At 34.8% G+C, this 12,498-nt stretch overlaps 1 protein-coding gene across 4 annotated transcripts in view; it reads right to left on the minus strand.

Moving 5' to 3' along the window:
- Positions 1-12,498, minus strand: part of LOC128985460 (tyrosine-protein kinase Btk29A) — a 90,240-nt gene that overhangs the window by 42,782 nt on the left and 34,960 nt on the right. For all 4 annotated transcript variants that reach the window (XM_054404951.1, XM_054404950.1, XM_054404954.1 and 1 more), the window contains one exon: positions 8,591-8,737. In XM_054404951.1, coding sequence (XP_054260926.1) covers positions 8,591-8,737 — 147 coding nt within the window. The remainder of the gene's footprint in view (positions 1-8,590; positions 8,738-12,498) is intronic.

Raw genomic sequence — 12,498 nt, forward strand, 5'->3', positions numbered from 1 at the left:
ACAAATATCTGCTCTTATCATGTCCAATAAAATCCAAACATAGAAACATTGCCTAAAATGGTACCTATCTTGACAAATTATTTGCACCTGCCTATATTACGAACTTTGGCGCACTGGGTTGGTAACATTATTGAAAATAACACGACATGTTGGCTGTAAGATATGGTACAGAGAGAAAATACTATTTATGCAGCTACTGTCATGACAGAAAGGTCATATTCCATTTAAACTAGATCACATAATCCTTTATAAAATACGTTGATTAACAATATTTAAACGTCAATGTATACGTAACAGCCAATTTACAGTATTTTTTGTTTTTGGAAATGTCTCATTGCTATGTCATTTGCATTATTTGCTGCCAATAAAGTCAAAAGGCCGTATGAACTAGGAGGCCCCTAACAGTTCAAGAATAAAATCCAACTTCACTTCAAGTATTACACTACACCTAACATTCCGTGGAGAGATTATATTGACAACTTTATGTTATTGATAAGGCTGAGACAACTAACTGACATCCCCCATGTCAAGAAATTCCAGCTTCAACAGTAACCTCAAAATAAATTTCTCAAAAGTAAGCTAGAGGGTGCATTCGTTGGCACAGAAGTAAGATATGAACTGACGCGACGTGACGAAGGAAAAATCAAACTTACACTGTAACGGATATACCTCCCTTTGAATATGTCTTCCCAAAAAAGTTTTCTTTTCAAATAAAATCATATTACACTGATGAAATCACGGAAGTGTTTAACTACAAAAGATCCACCAATACGATTTTAATACTATTTAAAGGTTCTTCCAAAGGAAGAGATACCAGATAACATACTAATAATAACTCCGATGACGTACGGTAAGGGGAATATTTTATTCATTGAATTATCAACCGAATTTGGCGACTAACGCAATTAATATCAATATTGTTTTTACACTTATTATTCTTTAAACAATGCTAAATGCTCAAAATATGTAGCCTATATTTTATCCAATTTATTGCAGTTAGGTGAATTAACGTAATCCTTGAAAGTAACCGTCGATTTCGACGGGTTTCACCTAGTTACTATTAAATAGTATTATAATAGTTAATATATCGATGTTCATATGACCGGATGAGTCATCAGCTCTATCCCTAGTCCGTCGGTCATTACCCCTCGAGGCACCGGCCGATGGACCAGGGAACAGCTATGATTTACACTATCACCCTCTACTACGACATTTTTTTAGGTAAACATTCCAACGCTTATGATGACATCGAACACTCATGCATATTTGTATATAGGCCTAGCCAGTCCAAAACCTGAATACACTTTAGGTATGAATCAGACCGCTTATATCATAAACAACTAAATATTAAGGCTAGTTTCCTAACCAGAGAACACACAAGAATGGCACTTTACAAGACTTTTTATACCAAGCCTTCATAAACTAAGAGTATTTCATAAGTTACGTTGCCTGTGTAGATTTAGACTTAAAATCAGTTTAAAATCAGTAATGGATTGAAAATCTAAGTGTTATTTACGTTTTGTTTGCACTATAATGTAGTGTACCTGTTTCTCGAAATCGACTAATTTTTAAGCTATGTGTATTACCAGGAATTATTTCAAAACTAATAAATAAATACCGTCTTTGTTGGACAGCGTACATCAGATTATAGATCTGTTTTACATTAAAACTTTTGTCATTCAAGGAGTTTAAAATACTCAACTAAAAGCTTATGTTATTAATAAAAAAATCACACTGTTCATAACAGTTTGATATAATCAACATTTTTTTGAAAATGTTTAATACTGTGAGTGAAAGAGTTTTTTTTTAGGAACTACCACAGTACTACGTAAAATCAAAACAATATTTAGGTTGATTGGAGGTCAATCACTTTCTCGCAACTACGCGATAGAGGGCTGACCCAACACCCCAATAACTGGAATGGATTGTTGTGAAAGGAAACTCTAAGAATTTGCAAATGAAGTCCATTCGGAGTAACGTGTGGGGATTAACGGGACATTCTGTACGCTGTTTACAAAATATTTCCTTTGCCTTTCCAAGTACTGAATCTATATGGTTTTGCTTATATTAAACAATAAGTCAAATACGTTGTAGCAGATGTCTTTAGCTGCATTTTACAACAGGTATTTCGTTCACCTTTCTCAGAAATAGCTGTTCATGGCGTGTTCCTGAATCAACAATAAGGTATATTGTGTTATTGTCCTAATAAACACGAGAGACATTCGCCTATCTTTATGGTCGTATTATATAAATAACATTGAACTGATTAATTTAACAAATGATCATTGTTAATCTATTGTAACAATTAGGCTATTTATGTACTGTACATTTATGTTTTATAGTTCATAGTTCATAGTTCATAGTTCACTTCATCTTCTCCACGGTCATCAAGATCGGGGAATCGTCAGAATTTTCTTTCTTCATGCTGTAGGCCTGCTGTGAGAATTTTTTAGGGCCTATTTAGGAAGTTATGGTCATTGTAAAATTCATTTAGGTTGAAATATGGTTTGTTTTGAAGATATTTTTTTTAGTGATTTAATAAAACTTTTAGTGTCAGTTACTGATTTTAGATTGTTTGGTAGAAGATTAAAAAGCCTAGTTCCCATGAAATGTGGGGTTGAGCTAGTTTTTTGGAGCCTATGTTGTTCTAGGTTTAGGTTTGTTTTGTTTCTCAGATTATATTTGTGGCATTCGTGTCTAAGAGTGTATATTTTACATTTATGTTTTATATGTTTGTTTTGTGCTGTAACCTAAACGATATTAAATAGAGATTTGATCATATTGTCATAGCATCTCTTTATAAGAAATCTGTCCGGAGTATGTGCAATTTTGGTTTATTAAACTTATTGGTAAATTGGTGTAAGATTGTTTTAGGTTTATTCGTAATCCGGACGCATACGAAGTTGAAGCTTTTGCTTTGGTATTAACAGTCAAGTAAAATAAATAAATAATTAAAATAAATAAATAATTAAATAATCTTATAAGTTTAAGAAAATTGGTTATTCGTTTGGCTCTGCTACCCGACCATTTTTATTATTGAGGTCTCAAATTAAAGGTATGCACGCACAGATTTGCCATCAAGCATCGGCGTATATTTTTCTATTACTGTATCTCACTCGGCTTATACGTAAACGAAATTGCTCCCCATGTTTTTCTTATGGGAGTTAAATTTGGTTTTCATGATTTTCTTCGTTAGGCTAAACAAATCATGTTAACAATTTAATTTTCGAGTTGTTCTAATTCTTATAACGTAGTTTTCTAAAGTTATCTGTTGTGGCTGCCTAGAAATAATCGGACGTTTGTTTCTCCTTTGAAAATGTATTGATAATTATAGTAGTGGTATTTAATTATGTTACAAGACTATGACAAATTGCCAATTATTGAGTCAACTTGGTCCCCACGCACAGGCTTCGCATATGTGGGCCCTGTCGATTTTCAGAAATTACGTTCATTCTGTATCTATTATTCTTTTGTTATGAATTGCTTTTGATTTTATTTATTTGATTTAATTTTACTATGGTATTTTTCCGGACAAACTCCATTAAACATATAGCACGGGTCGAGGTTAATTTAACAACTTAAAACTAATTCATTCAACAATAGTTTACCTGAAAACTATTTTACTAATATTTGTTTAAAGTTTTACAGAATACACTTACACATGATGCTATTGTATGTTTTTATTCATACATGATATAGGTACTTACAACAGAACTTGTGAATTTTTGTGTTTATTTATACATTTATTGTATGGCAACAACGTAAACTTAAAGATAGGAGCGAGTGTATGCAATTCCAAGATAGAGTTTAGTATTCACCGATCCTGCGATAGTTTAAGAGTATATTTCGTACCTAGGGCCGAAAATGACTTTTTTTCAGCTCGGGATCATTTTTAAGTTCGAGACGAAGATGAAATCGGTCCGTGGCACGATTGCTGTTTTTCACCAAACTATACAAAACTGAGAAAATATATCAATAATATAGGCAAGCATGTTTCTTTACAACCTTTTTATCAGCTCGTGAACATCACAGAGAAAATATCCGCATATCGGTGGAAATGTATTTTCCTGTCGATCTACAGAATGCCTTTATAAATTAAAATAGGCTAAAAAGACATAAAAAAGAATTACAAATGTTTAAAACTAACATGGGTTTAACGGGTTGCTATGCTGGTGACGAAATAACAACTAATTATGAAAATAAAATCAAAACAAATGGAACATATTCCAATCACATTTATTATTTACAGTGTATGTTAAATGGAGAAGTATGTGTAGTACATTGCATAGTTTTTGTCGGGTTTTCAACCGCTGGACCTCAACTTCATTGTTCATTGATCACTGGGAAATCCATTGTAAACTATAGGATATGCACACTAATCAATGCAAATACTTTAAGGTTATGTGAAAAAATATTTAAAGGAATCAGCAAAAATAGTAATACATAATTGCTGGGCAGCGGTCTATTGCAATTCATTAGGGATATACTGCTTGTATATTTAATGATATATATAAATGTTTTAATTAAATAAGCGATTTTCGGTACTAGGGCTGGAAAATTTTAATCACAACTATAGCTGCCATTTCGACCCTGGACAGCAATGCGTAGCTTTCAGCCTCCAATTAACGTCTGTAAAACTACTAAAACATCGTATTGCGGTGAAAAATATTTGCCAATCATACTCAATCGACTCGGAACACTGCAGTTCCTGATTTAATTAAGGGTATTATTAAAAAGTACTCGTGCAGTAATCAATTAAACAGGGTAACGAATTGAAGGATAGATACAACTAGACTATAAGGACGCAAAATACGCGTAGGTACAACTAGACGTAGAGACTACTAGACGGAGGGACCACTAGTCGTAGAGACTACTAGTCGTAGGGACTACTAGTCGTAGGGACAACTGGTCGCATCCGTACAAGCTAGGTGATACTACTTGTCGGTGGGATACACGTCTAGTTGTACCTACGTCTACTTGTACCTACGTCTAGTTGTACCTCCTAAAAATCTGCAGGTACAACTAGTCGGGTGAGCCACCGTCTACTTGTACCTACGTCTAGTTGTACCTACGACTAGTTGTCCCTAGGCCTCGAGGTACAAGTAGACGGAGGGACAACGAGACGGAGGGACAACGAGACGCGGTCCCATAACCGGCACCTGCCGTCTGTCGTGTGCACCAAGTGTACTTTTAGTTCAGTTGTTTGTAGTTATTTGAGTATTAATTTTGGTTAGGCCTATTTGTTCGCAAAGTTTTGGTCATGTCGAAAAAAGACATTGAACTACTTGTTAATTTAGTTCAAGAGCACAACATTGAATTAAATTTTACTCAAATTCAAATTGAATGAAATGAAAAAAAAATAATCCAAATTTAAATACAGTTTCAATAAATAAAAGTAGTTTCGAAGTATCATTGCAATTGCTCTGTTACGTTCCATTTCTATCCCTACGACACACAAGTTTCAGAAGCTGGAGTACAACTGCCAGAGTGCCGGTGTCGGCGTAACGTGAAAGGTGCACCCATGCCAGTGCCGGTTAGAAGTCGGTTTAACGGCATGCCGGATAGATGTGAAACAAGCCCTTCATGTTTAGACTTGAATGTTTCATGTTTCATGTCATCACAGGAGTGACAAACACACCAACACACACAGACACTGGTCACATTCACTGGTATAAACTCTGGTTACAAACATTGATTGTGTATTAAATTTGTCATAAAATTTTATTTTTATTTTTTTAACACATAATTTAATGTTGAAGTTTGATTCATAAAAATTAATAATGCATATTTTTTTATTTGTTATTAAGAGTACTTGGTAAACTTATAAATTTTGCATAAAATGTAATTGTAATTGCTTGTAAAGCAATAATTAGCCTTTATTTAGGTAAAAGTAATGTAGGATATAGGACGATTTAGTTAGGGCCTTTTATTAGTAAAAATGTAATTCATACAAAAATAACAACTTAAGGACCCAATATTTTGTTTCATATTTTTAGATTTCTAGTCATTTGTACAAACATATATATTAAATTGATGAACCTTTTGTATTATTTAAGTTCATCATACATATTCTGCATCAAATGAAATTTTTAGCTAAATCAAATTTAATTTTTGACTTTCACGTGTGATATCAATGTTAATACTCAAATCCCCACTCATGTTATTATACCATTTGAAAGATAATTTTATCCTCTTTCCAGTGATATATGGTTTTATAGGTTTATCTGGAGAGAGATTTTTGTTATCAAACCTTTTGTAACTGGATGTTCCGATTTCGGAAAAATCGAATTATTTGTGTTTAGGAATTTCTTTTGGGTGGTAATAGGTAATAGTTATCATTTCACTTGTGTAATATGATTCTGCATTAAGTTTTGGATATATAAGTAAAATTTGAAGCCCATATCTTCAAAATTGTCCTTTTTACATAGAAAGACGAGAATATATGCATTTCAGTTTAGCGCAAAAATAAGCCTCGGAAACTGAATTTGTGTGAAACTTAAAATGGCCATATCTCTGAAGCCCTTGGTCAGAATGAGATAAAATTTTGGATTTCATCTTATCTATATGTATTTATTATCTATGCAAAATTGTATTGAAATCAGAAAACCTTGGGTGACAAGTCTACTTTTGGCTGGATGATTTGGCGTGGAATGACCCAAAAGTGACAAGTGATGACATTTACAAGTGTGTTAAGGGATTACTTCAGGAGTTTTTTATTTAGAAATCTTTAAGTGTGAGATGGCAATACAAAAACTTTATATTACTGTTCAAAGTCGTTGTCAATTATAGATATATTTTACCAGATGTATTAGTGACTTAATTTTATAATAATTATTTTTTTCCGATGATCACATTTTTGTTGTGCTTTTTTTATCGAACTTTGTTGATTACTGTACTAAGTTCAATTTAACACCTTAGACCAGAAGGTTTACTTTAAGTAATTAAACTAATAGCCATTACAGCTACCATGGATTACTTAATGCAGGGTGTTTATACCACTTGCCACCACAATATACAGGGTTGGGCAAATGTGTGGATACCCCTAGTTAACTTTTTAACGCGTTGCAATAGGAAAACCTAACTCGACACATATTTACAACATAAGAAATTGCACTTTTTCATCAAAGTTACAACTTTGCCCCAGCCCCAAAAATGGGGTATTTTGGGGGCAGCCCCAAATTTTCAAATGTAAACACCTATCATGTGACCCCTCATTTTAAAGGGTTTATTAAGAGAAATTGAATGGCGCAAACCAGAGGTCAATATCGCACGCCTAATCAAAATGGCAGCCATTTTAATTTAACATGAGCAATCATGATAAAGTCTGGACACCCCCAGTTAACTTTATAACGTGTGGCAGTGGGAAAACCAAACTTGGCACATGTTTACAACATAAAAAAATTCACTTTTTCATTTAAGTTAGAACTTGTACCCGGCCCCCAAAATGGGGTATTTTTGGGGCAGCCCCAAATTTTTAAAAGTAAACACCTATCATGTGACCCCTCATTTTAAATGGTTTCTCAAGACAAATTAAATGGTGCAAACTAGAGGTCAATATCGCACCCCTAATCAAAATGGCAGTCATTTTGGAATATCCCCTATTAATTTTTTAACAGTTTATAGCAGGAAAACTGAACTCAGCATACCTTTATGAAAAAAGAGAATTCACCTTTTGGTCAGTATTAAAATATTTAATTTTTAAAGTTAACTGGGGGTGTCTAGACTTTATCATGATTGCTCATCTTAAATAATTAAAATGGCTGCCATTTTGATTAGGCGTGGGATAGTGACCTCTGGTTTGCGCCATTCAATTTCCCTTGATAAACCCTTTAAAATGATGGGCCACATGATAGGTGTTTACATTTGAAAATTTGGGGCTGCCCCCAAAATACCCCATTTTGGGGGCTGGGGCAAAGTTGTAACTTTGATGAAAAAGTGCAATTTCTTATGTTGTAAATATGTGCCGAGTTTGGTTTTCCTATTGCAACGCGTTTAAAAGTTAACTAGGGGTATCCACACATTTGCCCAACCCTGTATTATTGAATTTTAAGGGATTTTCAAGGACCTTGGTTAGAGTTTTTTTAGAGATGTTTTAGTGTAAAATATAATCAAATCTACATTTGCTGCAGTGATAGATTTGTTGACGTTTGCCATATTACAGTATATTTTAATGGAAATATTTACATATTCAGGTGACAAGGATTCAAATTGTAAGGAAAAGCACTGCTGCTGCACTATCGCAAACTTATACCGCTTTCAATTTTATTGGACAGTAGATAGATTTTCATAGCCCCCAGATGACAGATGTTATTAGAAGCACATTTTATCATCACTCAAATTATAAAAAATCACACAAATCACCATTTAAATCTTTTACTTAAAAAATGTATTACTTCCTTGGTAAAAAATAGAACAATAAGTAATAAAGATCAAGGATCAATTGCAAAATTCAATGGGTTTTTTGGGATATCTGGGGTCCAACTGGGAGCCTTTCTAGGATATGGAAGATATGGACACTCTGTTTATGAAGGTATTTAAATCATGATACAATTTGAAATCCAAATAAAAAATTATTAGGGTTGACACGCACCTGAAGTGGAGCGCCAGCCAATGACTGAGTAGAATTATTGACAGAGTCGTTGTCAAGCTCCGGACTAGAGCCTGTAGGAACACTGATGACAGCTGGCTCAACCACCCTCACAGACGACAGCAGGATACGACCCTTCTCCTTGCGCCTCTGCAACAGAAGAATAAATCACATAAGCTGTTTTAGTTGATTTTCTCAACACAATGGAACCTCAAATAACCACAAGACTTTCAACTGTCAATCTCTGTTATCCTCCACCTTAAAAAATCGCGTATTTCTAGATTTACGATGAGATTTTTTGCCACACCACATTTTTTATAGTCAAATACAATATTTTGTTGAGCCATTAAACATAACAGCCAATAGGTGAAGTATAAAAATTGTACAAATAATGGAAGTCATCTACAACTGTACATAACTTCAACTGAGTAACAAGAGCTGTCCAACAAGTATAGATTTCCTGATTGAAAAGTTTTTCTGCAAAGGTCTGAAGAGAAAAGTTTTTCTGCAAAGGTCTGAAGAGATGCTAGTAGGTTGTAACTGTGAGACTTAAAGGTGCTTTAGCAAAACTTACAACAGTGCTAGAAACAAATTAGACATCTTAAATTGGAATACTTTTAGTAGTTTTGAGGGGCTAACTCAGAGTACAACCTAGTTATTATACTAACATATTGTTACATTGAATTTAATCCAAGAAAACAAACGGGGGCAGCATATCTACATGGGGTGGATCATCATTCCAGATAGTGTTGTTTTAAAAACAAGTAATCAACCTAATGTTGACCACTCTACCAGTAGAACTGAGCTATTAAGTGCCACAGACCTGCAGGACTGATTCCCCAAGGTGAAAAGACTTGCATGATTGATCTTTTAAATGACAAGTCAAATTGACAAGACTTGTAGGACTGATCTCTCAAAGAGACAAGATTTATAGGACTGATCTCTCAAAGAGACAGGACTGATCTTTCAAAGAGACGAGGCATGTAGGACTGATCTCCCCAAGTGACAAGGCTTGTAGGACTGATCCCTCAAAGAGACGAGGCTTGTAGGACTGATCTCTCAAATTGAAAAGACTTGCATGATTGATCTTTTAAATGACAAGACAAATTGAGACGACTTATAGGACTGATCTCTCAAAGGGACGAGGCTTGTAGGACTGATCCCTCAAATAGACGAGGCTTGTAGGACTGATCCCTCAAAGAGACGAGGCTTGTAGGACTGATCCCTCAAAGAGACGAGGCTTGTAGGACTGATCCCTCAAAGAGACGAGGCTTGTAGGACTGATCCCTCAAAGAGACGAGGCTTGTAGGACTGATCCCTCAAAGAGACAAGACTTTTAGGACTGATCTCTCAAAGAGACAAGACTTTTAGGACTGATCTCTCAAAGAGACAAGGCTTTTAGCACTGATCTCTCAAAGAGACAAGGCTTGAAGGACAGATCTCTCAAAGAGACAAGGCTTTTAGGACTGATCTCTCAAAGAGACAAGGCTTGAAGGACAGATCTCTCAAAGTGACGAGGCATGTAGGACTGATCTCTCAAAGAGACAAGACTTTTAGGACTGTTCTCTCAAAGAGACAAGGCTTGAAGGACAGATCTATCAAAGTGACGAGGCATGTAGGACTGATCTCCCCCAATGACAAGGCTTGTAGGACTGATCCCTCAAAGAGACAAGACTTTTAGGACTGATCTCTCAAAGAGACAAGGCTTGAAGGACAGATCTCTCAAAGTGACGAGGCATGTAGGACTGATCTCCCCCAATGACAAGGCTTGTAGGACTGATCCCTCAAAGAGACAAGACTTTTAGGACTGTTCTCTCAAAGAGACAAGGCTTGAAGGACAGATCTATCAAAGTGACGAGGCATGTAGGACTGATCTCCCCCAATGACAAGGCTTGTAGGACTGATCCCTCAAAGAGACAAGACTTTTAGGACTGATCTCTCAAAGAGACAAGGCTTGAAGGACAGATCTCTCAAAGTGACACGGCTTGAAGGACAGAGCTCTCAAAGTGATAAAGCATGTAGGACTGATTTCCTAAAGAGACAAGGCTTGTAGGATTGATCTCGAACTCATAGAGTGACAAGGCATGTATGACTGATCTTTTAAAGTGACGAGGCATGTAAGACTGATCTTTAAAATTGACGAGGCATGTAGAATCGATCTCTCAAAGTGACGAGGCATGTAGGACTGATTTCTTATTAAAGTATCAAGATTTTTAGGACTCAGTTCTCAATTTGACAATCCCTCAAAAATAATCAAAACAATACAATCTAAAATGCATGTGAAATACATCTAAAATACAAAATTAATGAATGACCAGACTTGCAGAACTGAGGTCACGAAGTGGTAAAACTTGTCGAACTGAGCTTTTAAAGTGGAATTCCACTAAATTATTCCCTTAAAATTGTCAGACTTAGTTCCTATTAAAATATCATTTATTTCAATGAGTTTTTTGCTGCTATTGAGAAGGTATTGAGATGTGTTTTTTTTTTTTTATTGAAATGTTGATAGCTTATTAGAAATAAACAAAATTGCCAAATTTGATTAAAATATATCTATAAATAACCAAACTGCAACAGTTTATTTATTCTCCATAAGAATCACAGGGAATTTTAAATTTACAATTTTTTGAATTATCTCTGTAACTGTTAGGCATACAACGCTTGAGTACCGTATACAAAATTACTTTTTTTTAAAGCTCTACAAAATGGTTTGGAAATAAATTGCAAAATTTTATGTTTTAATGGTGAACCCATAAACTCCTGTTGCCATAGTCCGATCATGTTGGTTCGCGAACTCATTTGAATAAATGTAGGTTTGCACATTGATACCAAATTTAATCAAAATTGGATAATTTTTTTGAACGGATGGTGTTTTTGGCCTCTGGGGACCTCAACACAAACAAGTACATCGGTCCCGGGTCCAGGTCTTAACATGAGACCTACGGTAATAGCTTATTCCCTATATGGGAAATTTGCTTAAAGGGCTAATAATAGTAGCCTACTATATTGACAATGGGTATAAATTTTAAATTATGTAACTCTGACATATAATTGAAAATAACAAAAATAAAAACCAAAGAAACAATACAAATTTGATTAGTTTTGGCAATTAAAATTCCTAAACTTTTTATAAAAAAATTATAAAAAACAAGTATGAATAAAAGAAAATCAAAATGGCAATATTTCATAGTTTTAGATCAAATGCAATGAAAAAAATTAATACTATAATTAATTGTTCTTAACACCATTAACATTTACAGCTAATTCCATACATTAAAAAAATTTTAACAAAGTGAAATTTTCACCAAAATTTAACATAAACACAATAAGTTTATGAATTTCTCAAAAAGCAACCAAAATAAATTGATTGTGTTAAGGGGTACAAAATAATTAACCTAAGAACCAATACCTACTCAATTGAAAGAGTATTTTCAGCAAAGGAGTATTTTCAGCCTAACGAGCAAGAGCAATTGAGTTTGAGTGGAAGTGTGGTAGCCAAGATGTAGACTGTGTTGTCATGGTGACAGAACACCACAGACTCTCCTCACTAATCAATATCTCCCACCCAGCCTACACACTGTAGTCATAGACACACTGTCTACATGTAGTGTGAGTGTGATGTAGCCAAGATGTAGACTGTGTTGTCATGGTGACAGAACACCACACACTCTCCTCACTAATCAATATCTCCCACCCAGCCTACACACTGTAGTCATTGACACACTGTCTACATGTAGTGTGAGTGTGATGTAGCCAAGATGTAGACTGTGTTGTCATGGTGACAGAACACCACAGACTCTCCTCACTAATCAATATCTCCCACCCAGCCTACACACTGTAGTCATAGACACACTGTCTACATGTAGTGTGAGTGTGATGTAGCCAAGATGTAGACTGTGTTGTCATGGTGA

The sequence above is a fragment of the Macrosteles quadrilineatus genome, unplaced genomic scaffold, assembly GCF_028750875.1.
Source record: "Macrosteles quadrilineatus isolate MER2022 unplaced genomic scaffold, UCM_ALF_1.0 Scaffold_2__2_contigs__length_208266976, whole genome shotgun sequence".
Taxonomy (NCBI): Eukaryota; Metazoa; Arthropoda; class Insecta; order Hemiptera; family Cicadellidae; genus Macrosteles; species Macrosteles quadrilineatus.